The sequence below is a fragment of the Lytechinus variegatus genome, chromosome 14, assembly GCF_018143015.1.
Source record: "Lytechinus variegatus isolate NC3 chromosome 14, Lvar_3.0, whole genome shotgun sequence".
In the NCBI taxonomy this organism is placed as follows: domain Eukaryota; kingdom Metazoa; phylum Echinodermata; class Echinoidea; order Temnopleuroida; family Toxopneustidae; genus Lytechinus; species Lytechinus variegatus.
The window spans coordinates 11439858-11463432 of NC_054753.1; the positions used below are offsets into that span (position 1 = coordinate 11439858).

General features: G+C 35.9%; 1 protein-coding gene across 4 annotated transcripts in view; it reads left to right on the top strand.

Moving 5' to 3' along the window:
• The first annotated feature begins 2423 nt into the window (after window positions 1-2423).
• The window catches only part of LOC121427363 (MORN repeat-containing protein 1-like), a 30302-nt gene continuing 9150 nt past the window's right edge, over window positions 2424-23575 (top strand). For 3 of the 4 annotated variants that reach the window (XR_005971685.1, XR_005971686.1, XR_005971687.1), the window contains exons 1-5: window positions 11757-11820; window positions 13631-13859; window positions 14159-14382; window positions 17638-17749; window positions 21060-21213. Coding sequence is in view for 1 of the 4 variants with exons in the window: in XM_041623720.1 (XP_041479654.1) it covers window positions 2468-2531; window positions 6823-6894; window positions 8506-8715; window positions 9235-9325; window positions 9766-9853; window positions 11725-11820; window positions 13631-13651 (642 nt within the window). In the remaining 3 variants the exon portion in view is untranslated. Of the gene's footprint in view, window positions 2532-6822; window positions 6895-8505; window positions 8716-9234; window positions 9326-9765; window positions 9854-11724; window positions 11821-13630; window positions 13860-14158; window positions 14383-17637; window positions 17750-21059; window positions 21214-23575 lie in introns of those variants that run through there. The other variant, XM_041623720.1, reaches the window with a different exon arrangement.

Genomic DNA, 23575 nt, shown 5'->3' on the forward strand with positions numbered 1-23575 from the left:
CCATGCACTAAATCTTTTACCTTGCTTGCGATAGCTTCTGTGGGAACCGGGAAATTATGGACATACAAGAATTTTTTCGAGATCAAACTTTCTTAATTCTTGACCATTTTCTGTGATTAAGGTATCGAAAAAAGAGCAGATATTGAACTTTTAGTCATGTGATTTTCTTTTGAAATTCAGATACCCCACGCCAAATGACTTATTGGCATCCTTTCTTAGAATTTTTTGCTCACTCATGCGTGAATGAGGAATAATCTAAGTATCAGATGAAAGAGGAGATTCTATAAGCTTTAAGTTGGTAGGTCATTTGTCTATTGTTTTTATGATTAAGTTATGATAAATCATTGATAAATCTCGGTTTCTTTTTTTCTGGGACGCACTGTATAGTATGTATAATATCAATTTTAGTCTGTGTACACATACCCTATACCAACTTGTCGTTATATACATGTTATATATGAAACAAGAGCGAGCGAAGCGAGCAAAAAAATCATAAATTCTGGCTTGAATATGCTATGATTTTAAGAACGATAATAATAGTGAGGATAGCCATGAGAACTTGATATCATAATAATCATTACAATTTTTTGTTACTTTTTCCAGCACGAAATCTGGCGAGGGGCATAATCCCAACTCCACCCCTGATTATTTTTTGTATTCGTTTTTATTAACTAAAGGCCAATGTCCATCTGATGAGTTAACTCTGTTGAACATGTTGAATAAAGTTCTGGTTGGCTTACCCCGGGAGGGGGGATATACTCGTCGTGTAATGGCATAGGGAAATGTGTCGCTCTAGTATAACTTTTTTGGTTTGTAAGATTACAAAGAGACTTAACTATCTACTAGAACATGTTAAGGGGAATCCAACCCAAATTAAATTTGTTTTTATAGGGGAAGAAATCAGAAAAGTTGAAAATGTTTGAACGATATCGGAAAAACAATAAGAAAGTTATAAATTGTTAAAAATTATATATATCTGCATGCATTAGAGTTTGATTACTTATCAAGATAATGGGTGAAGGACAAGTCGACCCCAATAAAAACTTGGTTTGAATAAAAGGAGAAAAATACAACAAACACAACACTAAAAATTTCATCAAAATCGGTTGTAAAATAAGAAAGTTATGACATTTTAAAATTTTGCTTAATTTCACAAAACAGTTATATGTTCATCCTGGTCGGTATGCAAACGAGCTGACAGATTACATCACCCACTCACTATTTCTTTCGTATTTCATTTTATGAAATATTCTGATTTTTTCCTCATCGTCATGTGAAAAAAATGTATTCCTCCCTGAACACGTGCAATTACCATTATTTTAACAGTTTGTGGTTAAATCAAGTTTGTCCCCATTGTCAAATCTGTAAATATTGAAATGTTGTATAATTCAAACAATAAAAACAAAAGAAATAGTGAGTGAGTGACATCATCGTCTCTCTCATTTGCACATCAATGAGTTGTGCATATAGCTATTTTGTTAAAAATAGGCAAAACTTTAAAATGTCATAACTTTCTTATTTTACATCCGATTTTGATGAAATTTACAGTGTTATGTTCGTTTGATTTTCCTCTATCCACTGTAATCAACAATGTTGGGAGTGGACTTGACCTTAAGTTAGAAGAAAACCACAAATCCCTGATATGTAAATACATAATGGGCTATGGGAAAGTTGCTCTTACCACTTGTCACAATTTTTGAATTTTAAAAGTTTAGAATTATAATATGAAAATTGTTATATGCACGTCATCATGAATATTCTTCAGTGGCCTGATGATGTCACATCCCTACTTTCCTTTTTTTATGACATGTACATGAAATCATTATTGCTTCATTATTTTATACAGTCATGTGAGAATGATATGTCTCCGTTATGTTATAATAAAATACGTCGTTGCAATGAATATGTAATACACTAAATCAGTTGTCAATCCATTTTTTTTAGTTTAATGAATAAACCTAATTTCATTTAATAAAATACAAAAGAACAAGTGGGGATATGACATCATCATTTTGCTCATTGAAATATTCATGAAGACAAGCCTAGAACTGTTTCACCGGAAAAAACAAAAACTTTAAAATCTAAAGTTCCAAACTTTGTAATTCCTTGTCCGATTTGTAAATAAAATTTGCAGCGTTTTGTTTGTCTGATTTTTCTTTATCTTTTCAAATCATATTATTTTCAGCATGGAGTACCCCTTTAAAGCCTCCCCAAGCTTCCCCTCCCACCCTAATCAAAGTATCTCAGGTAGCAGCGGAAGGGTGGAAAAGAAGACAGAAGGGGGAATTTGAGGTAATGCCAGGCCAGGGTAACTTTGAATTGCAATTTCAGCCGACAGGTGGTATACTGTCGTCAAGGTATAATTGGTCCAAATGTAAAACTTATTTCATTGGCTAATAGTAAAATCAGCCTTTGCATCAACCAATTAGAAGACTGTTCTCATGCGACTCAATAATCATTTGCGACGATGGCGTCCGTGTCGACCAAAGGCCAGCGGTACATCGGCGAAACCAGAAATCAAATGCGACACGGTAAATTAAATTTCCCTAACATTATTTGTGTGTTCCATGTGAATATTTATTTTGATGATGTGTGGTCGATATGATGACTGAAAAATTATTGTGTTATGTCCAGTATGACGATAAATTTGATTTTGACTTGCAAATCGCAACCCCGCTGGCCGCTCAGCTCAGCTCGATCACCTGCGCTGCGCCCGCCCGTCGAGCGGCCTGCCCTGCCCCCGTCCGCCACTTGCTTCTACCCGACGCGATGCTGGGTAAAACTTCGATGGCGTGTGCGTGGTGCCAGTAGGTAGTTTGTATTACCGAACACTTCATGAATTTGATCTTATCAAACACATTGTTCCAATAAAATTCACCAAACTTCACCATAAATACACAAATACCTACAAAATATAGATATGCAGAAATTTTGCTGAAATTGTTTTTCATTTTTACAACATCAGCTTCCAATTGGTCCTCTCTTCGGCTTCGCAAGTAAAATATTTTGGTCACTCGAAAAAGGTATCGTATTACCGAACGTGTTTTCTATGGGTAAAATTGGGAAAACAACAAAGTCACTGATGGGCTTTTTTGACCATATTTTATTGTTTTGAGGATATAAAGGCTTCGAAATTGTGTGTTTTGATCGTTTTTCAACATTTTTCTATTCAAGTTTCCTTGGCTTTGGAAGGATGTTGCAAAGGTTTGAGAGCGTTCGGTAATACATGGCTGGTCGGTAATACAATCACTCACTATACTAGTAGTACCCTATGTACCACAACCACTGGCTGCCTACGGCTCACTCGCACTGCAAATATTGTGTCAAGTCCATACAAACACCTGGCACTTGTGTACCGTAGTGTTACCTGGGAGCATTTCATGAAAGGACTTGTCATACGTTTTATCTGACAAGTCCTATGTTATCCGACAGTTACCATAGGAACAGTGCCTCTCAGCCAATCAAAATCATGGAAAGATGTCAGACCTGACAACTTGTCGGATGAAAATATTGATGAAACGCTCCCCTGGTGATCACAGAACAGTGGATGAATTGAAAAAAGGGTGGGATGACTTCCTAAACTTACTTTCATGACCAAGACAATTCCAAGAATAATAAGACCCAATTCCAGCTAAGAAATAAAATTAAAAGGAGAGAAAGAAAGAAAAGGAAATAAAAAATACTACCTAACGTTAGTCACTAGTGAGTGATTGTATTACCTACCGAACAACGGCAACGCGCACATTTAGGGCCTATGCATCAGAAAAAAAATCAAATTCAATAATGGAAATGTGCTAAATTCTTTGCAACAACCTTCCAAAGGTAATTTTTAATAGAAAGATGATGAAAAAGGTCCAAAAACAAATTTTCAAAGCCTAGACTATATTTCTAAAAAAAAAAAAGAACACATGCTCAATAATTGATCAGAGATTTTGTAAATTTCAGAAGCTCAATATCAAAAAGAAAGCTGAATACAGCAGAAAAAAATTATATCTTTATTTTTTGTAGGTATCTGTATATTCGTGGTGGAAGTTTGATGCATTTGAAGAAAATATTGTGTTTAATAATAATATGATTGAGTTTATGAAAAGTGTTCAGTAATACGACCCACTGGCATCAAAAGTGAATTTTGTTTTGAATATTAAAAAAAAATTAATATAAAAATTAAGATTCCTATCTAAAATATTTTATTTCGTATTAAAATAGACCTAGATTTCAAAAATGAAAATTTTGCTCCATCTGCCATATATCTGCCCCCTTTAAATTGTTGGCTCTTTGTGCCACTGCAACACATAAAATCTAGTCATCTGCTCCAAAGCTGTCTTAAGATACCATGGAAAATGAATGATAATTGAACTTGAAGTATGGGAAGAATGCATTTCTTTTGCTGGAATGAATGAGTAGGCTTACATGTATCTATTGTTGGACAAGTTTGGGATTCTGCACACCAGTATGATTACAGAGAGAGACACAGGTCTATAGTATTTGTCCAGTTTGATAAACATTTTCTGTTACATTGCTTTGCAATTGAAAATATTTTTGTGAGGTGCTCTTGGTGAACATATAGAAAAAATGAATCTTACAAACTTTCTAAACTTGTGAATATATGAAACAGTGTGCTTTAAGGCGCATACCATTCAGATGTAATTTACACTTAATGATTACTCCTATTTTGTGTTTTTGTAATCAAAAGAAATAGAAATAATTGTTTTGTCAGTGATTCAAACTAAAAAATCATGACAGGCTGCTGTCGTTTTGAACAACCTGGTTCATTACTTTCGATGGGTTTGCATTCAGCCTTGGACCAAGGCACATTAGCCAAGGCTCGACATTAGCGGTGGCCCGGACCACCAAAAATTCATCTTGGGCAACCATTATTGAAAAAATGTTAAGTTTTGGTGGCCCGAATCGGGCAACCAATAATTTTCAAAGTAGCGCAATTTTTCTCCCGATTTTGCATGCATTTATCAACCTTCTACAGTTAAAATTGCAAGCCAATTCGTCATGCGCCTTTTTTGTTAATCTACACACAAATACACACACACAAAGATTGCATAGTCATGACAGTATGTAGGCCTACCACTAGCATACAGTAACTACTATTCAGCCGGCCGCGCCGGCTGTCTGGCTGAGCTTTGCATGCATGAAACCAATGCAGCTAGCTGTGCACGAGCAGACTATTCAGACCCAGGGAGCTGCGATACGAAATGTTACTGCTAAGAAATCTTCCCCAGAGCTTTGGAAATCTACGTCAAAGTCACATTTAACACCAATGAAATGCCCTTCTACAGTCCATATTACTGAAACCTGATTAATTGCAAGCATTAAAAGGAGGAATTATGACCTCTTTTGACTCAAAAAGACCGATTTCCAAATGCATTAATACACATAAAACACATAGGTGAGTACATCACAGTCCCATATGTGCATTTGTATGTATGTTGATATTTGGTTTATTTCGAAGCTGTTTATCTTTGAGCAAAAAATACATAGGCCGCTCTTTCTTTCTTGTTTACAAATGACTTCTTAAACCACTCTTAAGGAAGTAAATACTTTGGGAAGGCATTTCATTGATATGACATGTGATTTTTTTCCATCATTTTGTCAAATATAGGGAAGGAATTTTCTCACTGTTTTTTCCAGATAACTTTTGCCATTTTATTTTTTTCTTTCATTTTTTTCAGTGATTAAACCATTTATACCCATTCCCATTGAAAATGCCTGATTAAAGAACATGTTTCTACTGAATAATAATTTTCCCAATTTTTTGATAATTTTGTTTTATTTATTTTTCTTAAATTTTCTTTTGTATTTTCTCAATTTTTTTTATGACCTGTTCTTTGTTTTTTCTTTCTTCATTTTTTCTTTTGTTTTATTTCACTTACCATATTCATTTTTACAATTTTTGTTTTCTTTTTTCAATATACTATTCTAAAAATTTTTTTTGTTTATTTCCCCCTTTTACACATTGTTCTAATTCTGCAGCATGTGATTTTCTCCTGCTATAATATGCTGGAAAAGAGAAAATAAACTGGATTTGGGGCCTGCATAATCTAGGTTTTACAATCAAAAAGGAAGAAAGGAAAAATCATTGTTTTGTAAATCTATCTGAGTTTGATACATGTATGTGCACTATTTATTTACTTTACCATTATGAGTATGTGTCTATACGGAGATTAAAAATCTACACAACCTGGGAACAATACAATTCTTTTATTCTCTTTCAATCATTTCATATTTACAATGATAGAACAATATATATTACCACAAAATAAGCAAAGTAAAATAACAGCAAGCACGATTTACATACACGATGTACAAAGAATAGTGGTACATGTTAGTGATTGCAGAATATTTCAGTTTGTTTTATTCATTTTTAATTAATGTTTTTCTTTATATTTTTCGGGCCACAAAACCTTATTAGTGGGCCACCAAAAAAAAATTATTTGAAGGTTTTGGTGGCCCGACGGGCCACCACCAAAAAAAGTTAATGTGGAGCCTTGCATTAGCTATGTGTCTTGTGCAATGTTTCTGTTTGTGGTAACTCCTGTAGGAACTCGGCAGTACAGCATTTTTTGCTGGTAAACGCCAAGCTGGTATAAAACCAATTACCTTGGAAACATTTTACGTCTAGGTTAATCAGTCATAGTGGCTGACGTAATAGACAGATATCACTCTTGGGCCTTTTTATCAAAGTGGAGACAATGGCAGAGTTGGGATTCGAACTCACAGCCTTGCGATTATGAGTCCAATGCTCTAACCACTGGACCACACGACCCCGAGATGTGCAGTTTTGAATGATCAGTATCAATTTCCTTATAGGGTATGGAGTCTATAAATATTGCAACAAGTTTTTCAAGTATGAGGGAGAATGGAAAGAAGGCAAGAAACATGGTGAGTCAGTCGTAATTTAATTAAATCAAAAGGGTACTCCAGGCAGAAAATGATAGGCCTTGAACAGATGAAGCAAAATCAGACAATCAAAACACTGATAATTTGATCAAAAGTGGACAAGAAATATCAAAGTTTATAAAGATTTTCTTTATTTTGGTGTAGCAGTTCTAGACAGGTCTTCCTTGATATTCAATGAGCAAATTTATCATGCCATATCTCCACTTGTTCTTTTAATTTCTTTTAAATATGAAATAGTGTTTATTTAAATTTTGTCCTCCAAGAATTAAAACTATTGGATTGATAACTGTTTTAATGCATTGGATATTCATTGCTGCAACTGATTTTATTAAAAGGGAGACATATCATACGTACATGCATGAAAATATAAAATGAAATGGTAGTGTTATTTTACGTGAGTGCTAAAAAAAGCATGAATGCTTATAAGCAAGCAATTATGATTTCATGTATTAACATAGAGTGGGGACATGATATCATCAGCTCACCCAATGAATACTCATGAAAACCTGCAAATCACTTTTTTTTTACAAAATACGATGTATTGCTATAATTTTAAATTTATAACCTCATTATTTCTTATCAGATTTCAGTGAAATTTTCAAAATTTTACCTGATGAATTTTACTCTATTTTATTCAGCCTGGTGTACCTCTTTTAATTGTTGAAACAAGGAGTCAGTTCAGTTACATTCACTTACATTCCAAAATGTAATTCACCACACATACATACATGTCTTAACAGTTATTGGTGCAGTTTAAAATTTCATGTGAATCATGTGACCACACTGAGAGCATTTCTATAGCATCTGGGGGGTGTTTCACAAAGATTTAATTATGACTTACAGTAGGTCGCACTTAAATGTCGACGCGTACATGATATGCAACGCGCAATCTTATTGATCAATACGCAGTAGTGCGCGTCCTCTTGGCATGATCTGGCCAATGCTGTCATGCCTTTTATACTGTGCGCAACTAGACATTTAAGTGCGACTCTAAGTCATACTTAAATCTTTGTGAAACACCCCCCAGGACTGCTTTACTTCAAGTGGGTTATGAAACCAGTTCAGGAGATTGTGATGAGGACACTAGCAAAGAGATCTTTTAAACTGGTTTTGCAAGTTGGTTTTTTAAGGGACACCAAGGGAGTGTTTCATCACCAAGGGAGTGTTTCATGTGACCAAAATTCAGAAGATTTTTCTGACCACTGTTAAAAGCTACTGAATTCCTTGCATCTGGTTGGTCGAGAGCAAATTAAATTATGAAATTAATTGAAGAAATCCCTCATGAAACACTTCCCAGTTCAAGAAAAGATGAGATTGGGTCAGGGGTGTTGCAAGGAAATATTTGCAATCAATTGAAAATATTCTGTTGCAATTTTACAAGTGATATATCAATTTTGACTAGCAAATTAGATTACGCTCCTTGTTTCAAGAAGCAGACAAGCAATTAATCAAAAATTTTAAATTAATTGCAAGACATGTGATTAATTTAGGAACTGAAAATAGAGTTGCAATTGTCGCATGTTTTTTTTTGCAATGACCCAATAATGTACTCTGATTTTTAATGGTACCAAATCTCTGTCCTCATTGTTGTAGGGCATGGGAAACTTCTAATGAGTGACGGTAGCTATTATGAAGGAGAGTTCATCAATGGGGAAATCGAAGGTCACGGCTTCAGGAAATGGGCAACCTCACGGAACACCTATTCTGGCCAGTTCTACAATGGAGAGCTCCATGGCCACGGGGTCATGAACTATGGTCTCGGTGGGTCTTATGAAGGGGAGTGGCAACACAACAGGAGACAAGGTATAAAGCATCTTCTGTTTGTTCATTTTAAGAATTTCAGTTGTCAAGATAGTTTCATTGAAATTTTACAAAGTTATGAAAACTTTAAAAGGTGAGGTAAATGGGTACCGGCAGGAAGTAATTCCTCAAAAAGCTGTGCGCACAGAATTGGTAGACTAGCTTAGCCAGGGTAATATACATGTAGGAGTGCCTTGAGCATCTAGCGAGGTGGATACGTGTGCTATACAAATCCTATATTATTATTGGTATTATTAAAACTTTATATTAAGTAGAGATTAAATCTGTGTGGTTCCTCTTGTTGATATGCAAGTACATGTTGCTGTAAAAATGACATGTAATGATATTAATAATATTTTATATTTTACCTTGGGTAGCCAGTTCAGTTCCAAAAACTGTCCTCCCAACGGGCTGTGCTTGAAATGATTATGTTATTATTACCCGGCATATTATTTATCCTCATCAATTAGTCTCTCTCTGGTATGCTAAGCATAATTTTGTTTGTTTACCCTATTTGTTCAGGTCATGGTGTATTAAAGCTTTCAGATGGAACTCACTATGAAGGGTCTTTTCATAACAACATCAGGCATGGTGAAGGGTCGCAAACATATGTGTAAGTATGGAATAAGTGCTTCATGTTCTATTAATCTAGATTATGGTTCTATAGCAATACATGTACATTACAAGAGATGCTCAAAGTGTATACAAATGGTAAAAGTAAAGTAATGAATAGAAATTGACTATGGAAGAGATGAATATTTTTCTAGAATTGTATTACTTACATGTTGCAGGCTATAAAATAAAACTTTAAAGTCACTTTTTTTTGGGGGGGGGGACGGAGTGAGAGTTACAGGCACAAAGCCACTCAAAGGACCACCCAAAGCCAAATAAACTTATTTCAGGAATACTAAAAAGTGTCATTCATCTTTGCCATTTTTAAGTAGAAGAAGTATACACTAATGAGAAGGTAATGATATACCAGTCTATTTAAAAAAAAAATACTGATTTTGTATGATTTCGTGAATTTTTCTTCATTTATTTATGTCATATCAGAAATAAAGATCAATACGTTGGTGATTGGATAATGGACAGAAGACAGGGAAGTGGGGAATTACGATGCAATGATGGAACAATATACGATGTAAGTACACACAGTGGTTTATCTCCTCTGGGTGGGTCTTCCATAAATTTGGTGTTATTCCTATTTGTTTCAACCATTAACTTTTCTCGTACCCAATTGGGCCTAGAATGGTCTAATTTCCACTTCTCCTACTTACGATGCACAAATTATTTCACAAACAGTTTGTCTAATTATAATACACTGAGTGGTGTCAAGGCCAGCTCACACTGTGGGCCGTGTTTACATAAATATGTGATTGGAACAAAGTTGCCGATCGCATATCAGTGCAATCGCATGACAGGTCAGTGCACATATTGCAGCAGCTCTGCAGGGCACTCCATCTCATGGCACCTCTTTTGTGCTTATTTAGTCCATCTCTTCATTTGTGCATATTTTGTCTGCGCTGCAGCATTGCAGCAAAATGGCCACGACATCTTCGTATAGGACAAATCTGATTGGCTGAAATTAGCAAGTTCGCAGAAAGATTTGACGTGTCAAATGTCTGAGATTTAATCTGCGATCTTGCTACAAAAAAGCCGTTGCAGCTGCAGCACGTTGTAGGTTGGCACACTGATTTTTTGCAGTCTGGGGACCATTTCATGAAAGTTTTCAGCACTGACAATTTTTTTTCTCTGACAGTTACCATAGTAACAATCAGAGCCAGTGCTTTTCAGCCAATCAAAATCAAGGATTACACTGAAATTGTCAGCACTGACAATTTAGTCAGTGCTGACAACTTTCATAAAACACCCACCGGATCTTGGTGCAATCGCATCGCATAATATGTGCTGGGCTTTAGACCCAAGTGGATATTAGACAAAATGGGTATAGCTTAAAGGTCAAGTCCACCTCAGCAAAGTGTTGATTTAAATCAATAGAGAAAAATCAGACAAGCTCAATGCTGAAAATTTCATCAAAATCTGATGTAAAATAAGAAAGTTATGACATTTCAAAGTTTCGCTTATTTTCATCAAAATAGTTATATGAACGAGCCGGTTACATCCATATGAGAGAATTAATGATGTCACTCACTCATTATTTCTTTTGTTTTTTATTGTTTGAATTATACAATATTTCAATTTTTACGAATTTGACGATTAGGACCTCCTTGCCTGAAGCACAAAATGTTAAAACAATGGAATTCCACGTGTTCAGGGAGGAATGAAACTTCATTTCACATGACAATGACGAGAAATTGAAATATTTCATATAATAAAATACAAAAGAAATAGTGAGTGAGTGACATCATCGACTCTCATTTGGATGTAACTAGCTCGTTTATATTAACTGTTTTGTGACATGAAGCGAAAATTTGAAATGTCTTAACTTTCGTATTTTACATCCGATTTTGATGAAATTGTTATTGTTATGCTTGTTGAATTTTTCTCTTTTTTAAATCAAGTTTTTGTTGGGGTGGACTTGTACTTTAACTGGGAATTAGACAAAGTGGTGAATGGGCTAAATGGCAATTAGACCAACCGGTTATTAGACAAGCTGGCTGTAAAAAAACTAGGATGAGACCGTGTGGGATTAGACCAAAGTGAAAGTAGGCAGAGTGGGTGTGGACCAAGTGGCAAAATAATTGAAAGAAATCAGCATTTCATCTCTGGACTGTTAAAACTTTGTGTAAACCTTGTATCTAAAAAAAAAAAAATTTATAACATCTCGGAGTAAAGCTTGATTTTAGAATAAAAGCATGGGTAGCAGCCTTCTTCTTCCTAGACAGAGTTCTTGTCAGGTATCAGAAGAATGTTTTCATCACCATTGACATAGTTGTGAAATACAGCTTTTTCTAAGCTTCCCTCAAAATGTTCAAATTTTGAGGTACAAGGTTTTATCGGCCCAGACACAGTTTGTAAATGAATGTTTTTAATTTCTTGAATTTCTAACAGGGTCAATGGAGGAATGATATGTTTAATGGCCAAGGGACCATGATTCACTGTTCAGGATGGTCTATGAAGGAATGTGGATTAACGATAAACCCGCACGTAAGTTACTCTTACAGGCTTGCATTCAATAGTAAGTCCATTTTAGGTTCCCATATCACACGTAAGACTAACACCCAGGGTGTGAGAGTTCAGATTTTTATCTGATTTCAGATTTTCTTTTTAGCTAAATTTCAGCTTTTTTTTTTGCTTTCCTCTGTACAAAAAGAATGGGAGCATGTTCTATTTCAGACTTCTTCACCACTCCTCGGCTTTTTTCAGATCTTTTTATTTGTGACCACTCACACCCCTGAACACCTAGTTTTTAGGAACGCAATAGATCCACTACTCAAGGAATGAGGATCAACAGTAAAAATATAAAATAGCCGAGAAAACAAATAAATTGGTATTCACTTTAAAAAATGGTCTTTTTCATTTGAAACTACGAGGCCTCAGACTCAGTCCTGATTCTTTGGTATTTCTGTACCACACATGTTTTTTATCAGTTAGTGTGCTTCTCCTATTTACACAACTTACTCTTAAATGTTTGTGTTCTTGTGCATTGTCAGTTTATTATAGTGCATAAGTTTTTTTTTGTTATATCATATACCGGTATGTTGGCAGTTCTGTATACATGTTGTGTTTGTATATTAACTTGTGAATATGTTAAGATATATAAAAAAAACAAAAAAAAACCAGTAAATCTGCATGTAAGTTATTGGCAACGCAAACATGTGTGCAGATGTCTGGCAAAAAATAAAAATGAATAAAAATACTTAAAAAAAAACTCTTGTGTAGGGTTTCAATGCTCAGATGTGTGACATTAGCAGTTTTCCTGAAGGACGTAGATCTAATACCACTTTTGAAAAATTCTTGAAGGAGGAACGAAATGACCAACATTGTGTTATAAATAGCTAGTCTTAAAACATACCTTTTGAGAAATCTATTCATAATACAGAGAATAAAATAGCCTATAATATTATTTTTTGTACATGTAGAGAAATTAAAATATTTTAAGTGGAAAAGTATTTGTTTAAACCCCCATTCCACAGAGAACAAGACTGCTGAAAGACCTTTGAAAGACCATGAATTTTGGTTGATCTTTCAGAGGTCTCTCAATGAACCTGCAATGGTCTTTGAGGTCTTACACGTGTCCTTACCAATCTTTCAGTGGCCTTTGTGGTCTTTATGGGCTCCAAAACTGTTTGAAACAGTTCAAAACAATCTTACAATGGTCTTACAGGAAAATGGTCTTTCAGTGGTCTTTCAGAGGTTTTTCGATGAACTTTCAAAAGTCTTCATAGTCTTTCAATGATCTTTCGGCAGTCTCTCAAGATTTTTGCGGAGAGCACCGTAAGACTCATGAGAGATCATTGAAAGACCATTGAAAGACCAGGCAGAGTCCATGGAAAGAATTCTGAAAGATTACTTGTTGCATAAAAGATCTCTGAAAGACCACTGAAAGATCTCTAAAGGACTAGTCTAAGACCAGTAAGACAAGAAATATCCATCAGTCTTTCAGAGTTCTTTTAGGGGTTTTCTGAGCCATTCCACAGAGATGACAAATTTCAGTGATCTTGAAGACTGCTGTAAGACCTCACCAATTTTAAGTCTTTCAGTGGTCTTTCAATGGTCTCCATTCTGTGGAATTGGGGCCTTAGCTGCATGGTAACTTAACTATTGCAGTGTAAATGCTTGAGTAGTGAATTGGAGTGCTATCATTCAAGTGGGCCTGTATTTCAAGACTACACAGCTCAGAATGTTGGATTATGGGTTAAAAACCTCACCAGATTGGATTTGTTGAGGATTTGAGATGGTGCTATAAGGCTGCTGGTTTGCATTTGCTTTAAATGTTTTGTTTGTGCTCTTACAGAAGAAGCAGCCGAGATCGTGATCCTCGGTGAACAGATCATCGAGCTCCAGCAGGGCCAGCCTTTCACCATTGAGGTGGAGGTCAGGACGGCCGATGGCGAGGTCGTCGACTGCGAGCAGAACCGTCGGCTGAGGGTATCAGCAGGTTTCAAGCACTACGTCCCTAACCAGGGAATGCCGCTCTTTGATCTCATAGAAGAGATGGAAGAAATACCCATCCCAACACCATAGTAAGACTCCATCTTTTGTAGTTCCGGGTGGGGGGGTGTAATAGTTGTGACTCTCATCTTATAATCAGAGGGTCCTGTGTCCAAATCCCTCTCTGGTCTAGCATCTTTTGGCAAGGTGTTAATCTACTCTCTTTTCCAGTATCCACCCAGGTGGTGGTTACCCAGAAGGATGCCAAAAGCCACTTTGGTATGATTAGCCCAAATTTTGTCCAACCCCACCTATGATAATGCTCCTGATGATTTTATGAAATTGATAAGGTCTCCTAAACTATTTCTTTCTTTTTATCTCCTTCTTGAAGTGGTTACGAGGTTGTAGCCTACCCCCTCACGGACTACGACAATCTGAAAGAGAAGTTATCAGAATCTGTCTTAAAGCCTTCAACTGCTGCCACAGATGCGCTGACTGTGGTAACGGATGCCATGACTGCAGATAATGTCAGTGTAACGTTAGAAGAGGACGGGGAAGGAGAGGCGGAGCTTGGACCAGAGGTTGCACCAAGCACTGAGATACCGCCTAGTACAGGTATGCATCATTCCGCGATGAAGTCCAGGGGCCGTTTCATAAAGCTGTTCGTAAGTTAACAGCGACTTTAAGAACGACTGGTGATCCTTTCTTGCGTGCTAAATCATCGCCAATGGTGTGTACCATTTACCATAAGAAAGGATCACCAGTCATTCTTAAAGTCGCTCTTAACTTACGATCAGCTTTATGAAACACCCGCCAGGGCTCTGTCTCACAAAAGGGATGCAATTGATCGGATCAACCACAACTATGGAAAGCCAGCGCTGCCAACATCTATTATGCTTGTTTGTTAAAAAAATTCTAGATATGTATATCATACATTCATCATTTGTCTTGGCAACTGAGTGTTCCTCTTTGTTTACAAGAAGACATTGTGTAAATTTCATGAAAAGAAAATTATGACATTGATGGATATCCATACAGTTGAGGTTGATCAAATGGATCACAGCACTTTGTAAGACCAGAGCCAGGCCACAATTTACTGGCCTAGGCACAATCACCTGTACAAAGTCTATGGAGAAGGCTTTCTCCAGCAGCCTTGTGGCTTGGAAGTACAAGCCCCAACTGTATCCCTTGCATCATCTTAAATAGCTTTGATACATATGTTCATGCTGTACATTATGTGTATGTGTCTTTCCACAAAGTTGGGGCAGAACTTCAGTTATGCTGACATATCAGCATAACTAATTCATAACAATTCGTCGCACGCACCACGAACCGTCCTTGTGGAATAGATACAGTGCGCTATCGCGCCTCGCGATTTCACCACGAACCATCCTCTCTGTTACGATGCCCACTGTGGCGTAAATAATTCACTTCAAGAAAATAAAAAGATACGGGATGAAACTTTGGAACCTAAACTGTCGAACGAAGGCACTGGCAAATAATTTGCTTTTCTTGAAGGTGCACTTATTGCTGGTTTTAAAACAGCTTTTCTTTAAATGCGTTTTCTGCGAAACTAACTTTCGTATCGAAGTGCGCAGAGAGGGCGGGTCGTGGTACGTGTGACGAATTGTGAAATATAATAATTATACGATTTGTTGTTTGTTGGCTTTATATAAATTTGTATTGAGACCATACAGTTTCTGGAATTTTTGTGCCATTTAGACTTGATATTTATGAAATTGTGAAGTTATTGAGCAAAACAGTTTATACTAAGCCTGAGTCATATCGATTATTTTGAAAACCGGTGTTCGACAGCTCTAATTCGATCGAAAATCGATGCATCGAATATTGAAGGCGGGGAAAATTTAGTCTTGTTTTTGCGTCGTTGCGATGCGCTTTGCATATAGATGCACTATACGCACTGATGGTCTGCGCTGGCGTTGGCCGGGTGAGCGTTGCACAAGCAGATGACAGAGCAAAGTTCGTTTGTATTTTTCATGATCACAAAACACACAAAAAAATGCCGGGGACCAAAGCAGAATTCTTCCCAAAATATCTTCAACAATGATATTTGCAGATGACAACATATAAGTTTAAAATGAAACAATAATAAAGACATGAATCACGCAGAGTCGATCCAAATGATTTTCGGTCAACTAGCATTCGCAGTCCATTCACCAGCCTCGTCCGCAGCTCGGTACACTCACTCTCCCGAAACGACAGGCGTGCTTGACGTCAGCGCCAGCAAACAAGTGCAATCAACGGAGAGCGCTGTAACTTGCCTGAGATTGTGTAGTTGGATCCAAAATGAGCTCCAAATAAATTTATGGGAATAAATACGTAATTTTCTCTGGATGGCATTTGAATTGCTATTCAATGCTGATATAACGATTGTGAGGAAAGATTGTGGAATATGAGTTATGACGATGTTCGAGAATTAATCCTGATGACAATCCAGTTTTTCAGGCGCAATTGAGCATATGCGATCAAAATAAATACGAATGGTTCGAATCGAGCCCTAAATTCATCTAAATTATTACGATTTAACAAGATTTTATGGTCATACTAAGAATATTGACGATGTCAGCAAAGTATGTTATGTTCATATGGAAGAATTAATACTGGGATTATTTCTATGATTCCATTTCTGGACGTCTCCTCCAAGCTCCGAGAAAATAAGCACAATGCGCATGCGTGTTCGATGACGTATGACATATTTTCCCATTCATGAAATCAGAGCCCAAAGTTGGGCACAAACTAGCTTCAAATTGATGGGAAAAAAAATCAAACGCAATTTTCTCTGTTTTGTCATGTAAAATGTTATTATATGGTGATATTACGAACTTGAACAGAGTTTTTGCATGTAGACAATGTTCGAGAATCAATCCTGACGTGATGATTATTTTTTTTAGACAAGTGCACTAGCTCGACTCAAGAAGTCAAGTCGATCGTCATGAGATGCCCGCCATTGAAAATTGAAACAAAATACAAACGTTTCACATCAAGCTCTAAATTCATATTAATGATTATCATATGCAAATTATTGTTAAATATTACGATTAAATAATGTTCTATGGTCATGATATTAATATTGTTCATGAAAGCAAGATTTATTTTACGTTGATCGCGTCAATTTCCGGCCATTTTCTGGTTTGATTAAAGAACAGTAGTGCGCATGCACGATTGATGGCCATGACTTCCATTCATGAATTCATCGTGCATAAATTATCTCGGCACGAGCAGACGAGTAAGACTCGAACTATGATCGAAATAAACTTCAAATTAATGGTGAATAGCATCATAATTACTCAATCGGTTTCATTTTGGGGGCAATAGAAATCAAGTAAGTGGTAGATATTTTGATGATTGATTGTGTAAACCAAACGAATCGGCCGGCCGACGTTTTTTTTTTTTTTCGATGCACCGATTTTGCAAAATCTGCACCGGTGTTCGATGACATCGATCGAACACCGATTTTAAAATCGATTCGACTCAGGCTTAGTTTATACCACTATTACATGAACACAGTGTCCTAGTAGCTTAGAGATAATGACATTTTGTCCTAATTGCAACTGATTGACACCAATGGGTATAATTTTGTAATGTTCTTTTTAAGATAAGAAGTATGTATAGGAAATCTGAGGTATTTAGAGCTACCTCAGTTGATAAGTGAATTTGCATATTATATCAAATTTTCATCAACCTGAGTTGATACCATAATTTTACTTTTTTGTTACCAATTGTGGAAAAATATACCAACACAACTTGATATAATGTAGGCTATTACCAATTAAGACTTGTCAAAGATATTGAGATCATATTTGCCTTATTTGATAATAAGATAATATCAATTCTGTACTTTTTCACCAGCTGCTGAAACGACGATAGCCCCTAGCGAGATGACAGGAGATGAGATCTCGGAGTCACCCCTCCCTCCCCTGTCGATCATAGAGTAGTGGAAAAAGGAAAAGCAGAATTCTTGGTAAGGTCAACATTAAACTTTTCAAATATTGGTGCTTCAATGTTGATGCATATTGATGCTTGTTATTCAGGCCTTGAATTTCAATATTGTTAGGGTAAACTGCTTTTTCATAAGGCACATTTCTATATTACAGCTCAAATGGGAAAATAAAAAAATGGCATGGCAAATCTATTGGGTAAAAAGATGGGCATTGAGACCAGTCAACAGGGCATCCGCTGCGCTGCCATGAATTTTGATTTTTTTTAAAAACCCATGATAAAATATTTTGAAAGATCCATATACTTCAATGATTTCAACTGTTTGGTCTCCTATTGAATCTTTTGACATTTTTTCCCATTGATATTGAAACTAAAAATTTGTTGAATCGCCCAACACAAAGTACAGTATCTGGAGCATATGTTGTTTCACAACCATAGTATTGTATACTGATATATTTGGAAGCATATTGATGCTGGGGTGAAAAAACCTCAAAGCTCAAACAAAGTTAAATGTTCAGTAGAGTATGCCATAACAGCTTAGGATGGAAACATGTAATGAATTCAATATCAATCCATCAGGTTCATATAGAAAGCATACTCAAATAGAGTTTCAGAAAACTATTAATTCTTTAATTGGATCATTACTATTGCAAAGAGTATTGGATTAAATATGAGTTAATGATTATTCTTTTGCTTATTTTATTCCGTATTAATTTGGATTCAAATCAAACATGCTTCTTTGTATCCACTCTCCCATGCTCATTACATTCTCATTTACCCCAATCACCATGACAACACCACATACAAACAATTGACCAATCAGGACCTGTATTTTCCTGGTGTCTCCCCATCCTATCTACCATTTGTTCTGGCCGAGTTTGACAAGGGTCCAAAGAAGCAAATCTGTTAACAAGATGGCGGCATCTGAAAAGGAGAGGGAAACTCCTACAGGTAGATCTGACACCTCTTATCAAGCCCTTTCTCCAAGTTTAGCTTCGAAACGTTTATAGCAGCGTAGTTCCTGCAGTTGATTTCACACATCCTTTTGTTTTCAAACTTCCTGTCATGTTCTTCCATCGTTGCTAAAGCAGTTCAGTTCGGAATTTGCATGTTTGCTTTGATTTCAACATTCACTTATTTATTACAATTTATCTTATACATAATTACATATGTGTCTAGTGTTCATTCGTGGTATCTTTTAGTTTTATGTTCTACAGATATTACTCTGTATACACATAGAGCAATCTAGCTTTAGTCTGTTTTAAAGGAATTATATCCTCTTTTTTTTTCTTCATTTAAAAACTGAGTTGAAAATTTATCCAAATTATTCAATTCCTTTTCTCTCTACCAATAACTTGTTTTGTTTATGTTTTTTATTCATGCATAATGATTTGCATTATTGTAACCTTTTTTAGTGCATGTTGAATTTTGCTTTTATTCCAAACAAACTTGCCAGAATGTAGTACATTCAAGAGAACCGCAATGCTTCCAGTTGAAAACTCATAATTTATGATATATGATATTTGAGTGATTTTTCATTCTTTATATTTTAGAATTATCTACCCACTTTCGATTTATTGCCTATTTTTTAAATTTTGTTTACTGCTTTTAAACATATATGATTGATGTGAGATAGAGAGATTTGTATTATTTTATCATATATAATTGCTATTTGCAGTGAATACTCGTAATCATAGATTTACTCAATATATTTTCAAGGACATTCATTCAAGTATATAATCATCTTTACATTGCATGAAATAATGCTTATATGCCTAATGTTATAAACTAGAAAGCACTGTTTCACCATTGCTAGGTCAGATTTGTGAACAGGTTGTAATTCTTTGAAGATTATAATTCACATGTCTGCTTTTCAAGTCAGTGTCTGCTTTTCCATTTTTTCACTGTTGAAGTATTTTCTGTGTCTCAAGTCAAAAGCCAATTAAAGTGTAGAAAATGCTTTGAGTGAGCACTGCTTACAACATAGTCTCTACAAAATCCCTGTTGCAAATAATCTGCATGTTATTATGTGAATATTAATTTTTTAATGTATATTTGTGCAGTTTGAAAATGCATGCCAATGGCAGTTGATACATTCAGATAAATAATTTGCTTTACATTTTGAAAAATGCTTTTATGCAAACAGGTACATTACTATATTAAGTTAACAATGTAATAAATACAATGGTGAATCATATTAAGCAGTGAATGGCAAGACATGAAAGTTCCATTAAAATAATTACATTACCTTAGACCTGTTAATTAGGCATTAATCCTAAACATACATGTATCATTCAAGTAATATATAAAAAAAAGGAATGAATAAAACCTGGTGTTATGACTCGGCAAAACCCATTTTTTAAGGTACTTGAGCTTGTGTTCTCATATGAAAAAAAATTGCCAAATCCAGGCCTCATGAAAAGCTCTGGACATACATAGAACAACTGCATCTTTCGGGATCAGGCAATTCTTTCATTCCATCACACCTGAAACCCTAGATGTATGCATGTGCATTTTGGTATTATTGACTACTGAATTTTCTTTGACTCTCATAAGCAGTTTAGGGACCATCCAGCTCCTGTATTTCCTGCCTTCTCTCCAAATCTTGGTGATGATGGTGAAATGAGGACTCTACTTTGCCGTATTCCAATATTTTACACCTCCATTGCTTATACTAAAGTATTCTAATTCACATTCTTTACACCTGTAGGGCAAGGATTGTGTTTCACTCCCTTGGTGCTTATTGTCATTGTTTTATGCCCTTAGGAAGTAGCGAAGCCTTCTCCGCCATTAAATTATTGACGATTCTTTATTAATGACATGTATTCTTTAGAAGCCAAGAAACAAGAAGCAGTATATTCAATCCTAAAGGAGCAGTTTATCTTTAACACTTTTAGGATGTATTGAATTGTTCTGCTATCGATCGCTGTCAACCATTCTCCGGCCATTCTTAGAAACCGAGGTACAGATAGACAGTGCTAATACCCAGTGTATCTAACACCTGTAGCATGAAGTATGTAAAGCCTCCTTATCCACTTGGCCATCAGTCATTTTGAAATAATGATGTTATTTTCAAGAAAATCCAGACAACTAGTAGATTAAACTAATAGTTCTAATAATCAGTGTATTTTGATATCTTTAAGATTTAGTGTTCTATTCAACCATCCACCATTGATGCTTAAACACCTACAGTGCTAATAACCAGTGTATTTTAACACCTTTAGTATGTTGGGCTGCCTTCTGCTGAGTTCGGACATCAACAGTGTTCTAATTCTTGAAGCCTTCAACCACTTCCACAGTGCTAATGATCAAGTGTATCTTAACACCTTTAGGATGTAGTTCTGCCTCCCGCTCCATTTGGCTATCAACCATTCTCCATCCTCGACATCACCCTTGAGGAAGAAGCCCAGAAGAAGGCCAAGAACTCCAAAACGGCCGGTCTAGCGAACCAGCTTAGGATCGGGGCCAAACTCAACAAGAGTATAGGTGACCATTGAAAGCTTTATCAAAAGGCACAGTCATACCTGCGAAATCGACTCCAGACAGATCAAAGCTATTACGTCACTTGTAATGACATACCATCGGTCCGTTTGGAATTGGTTTCGTTGGTGTGACTGTAGCAGACTCTTGCACGTCTTCTAACAAACTGAAGTCTGTTTATTGAGTCATACTATGGCTTGACTAATTGCCCTCGTCACACCATCAAGAACAAACCAAGGACCTCTTAATACAGAGATAAGCAATCAATCGCACTATTGATTCATATGCTTTATTCAGTTCAATTTATTTGAATTCTTAATAAAAAACATGAAAACAAAATATACATACATGTAAGTAAAAAACTTATAACAACATGGAAAACAAAATTATGAGAACGAGGGGCCAACAAAAAAGAGCAAATAGTTGATAAAAAATGATCAGTGCAATCAGTCATAAAAATCTTCCCCATTATCAATTGGTGAGTAATGTTTTGCATGCACATGTGTTCATAATTGACTGTACATTTGATTTTTATGCTTGATTGCAAGTAATAATCAATATAATCAAGCATTAAAATCATCCTATGATTGAACGCTTTGATCTCTGTGTTACGAGCCCTGATTTGTGATCTACTGAACATAGAATTCTCAACACTGATTTATTCTGCTATTCTTTCAACTTGATGGTGTGATGAGGTTATGATACTCTCTCTGGTATATGGGCTGATTAACATAGATTATTCTCACCTTTGTCTATTTTCTTATCTTTGATGTGGGGTTTTTAGAGGAGCATGAATAACACTTGACCATTTACTTGGTGGTTGGCCAACTTTGAGTTTCGATCTACAGTGTACAAGCAGAGCATTTTATGCAGTCTTGAGCATGATTTTTCTTTGACAATATCCTCTCAATCAAATCAGATTAAAATATTTCAGTGCATGAAAATCACGGATGAGTTATTTGAGAGAATTCTTCCCTTATCTCTTAATTTCTGGGTCCTGTATCACAAACCATTGTAATTAATTGTATGATGGTGGGCCCCAAGTCGGCGCACCTAACGATCTGAGTTAAGATTTGAAGTGAATTTCTTTTTATTTCACAAAATCTTTCAGTTGATAATGTTCCTTACATCATAATGAGTTAGTGTGCCAAATATCTCATAAAAATTTGAAAGAAATATATGATTTTCCTGGAAAAAACCTCGGGCTGTCATTTTCAGATTGAAAAAAAAATGGTACCCCATGTCTGCGCACTCATTCACTTTGCACACGTTTCGGGATTTTGATGACAAAGGCTACATTTTGAGGCTTTTGCATGAAATGCCCTGAATTCATTATTTTTCCACCATTTTGAGGCGGGATTTTTTATGAATACCTGTCTATGTATTGCATGTGTAAAGTTCGTGCTCATTGCGGATCTTTTTTTTACTAGAATGGCGCAGATACGCGGGTGCGCAGACTTGGGAGACCGCGCAGACATGGGGGAACTGACCATAGGATTGATTTCCAAGGTTCTTTGCCTTATAATGATCACAATGTGCAATTAATTATGATTTGAAAATAACACTTGTACGATCGAACTTTACATTTTGTGTAACAGGACCCAGACTTGTATATTTGAAAGAGGATAACACCCTCTTTTTTTTTCAAAGCTGTCTTTTCAAAAAAGTAAATTAAACAAATAAGAAGAAAGGAAGGAAGAAATAAAGTAGAATGAAAAATTAGGTTATCATAAATTTGTGTGAAGTACATTTGATTTGTTACTTGTTACAAGTTACTTGTAGCTAGAGCCACAGATATTCTCGTCTGAAGTTGTCTCCCAAACATATTCATCCATTTTCTGATATTAGGATTTCCTTTTCAAATACCTGCAATTATTGATGTAGGTTTGGGTGTTGGAAAGATTATCAAGCATAATTGAAACTTCAATCTATTTTCTTCTTTTGTAAACTGTTTCATATTTCTTTCAGAAGAAGATAGTTCACATGATATTTTTAAAGTTGCCATGTTAGAATTGGCCTTGTTTGATGTATTCTTTAAATAATTAAATGAAGTTTGATGGATTTTTCAACGAATCTATGAACTTCTTTTCAGTGTGTGAATTTAAAGTCACAAAGTTGTTCTTTTCCATTTCAATCTAGTAGTTTTGTGAATGACATCACCCTTTGACATTTGAACTTTTTCTCAGCTTCTCCCACGCCTAGTGGCAAGTATTCTTTAGTCTCTCCTTCACCTAGCGCCCATGGCCGCTCTGCCACTGGCACGCCGAGCGGCAAATTGCCCTCGGCTGTTTCTCCTTCACCTAGCGTAGACCGCAAGACGCAAACACCTGGTATAGGTAGGCTTCCGGCACCATGTTTTCTTCTTCTT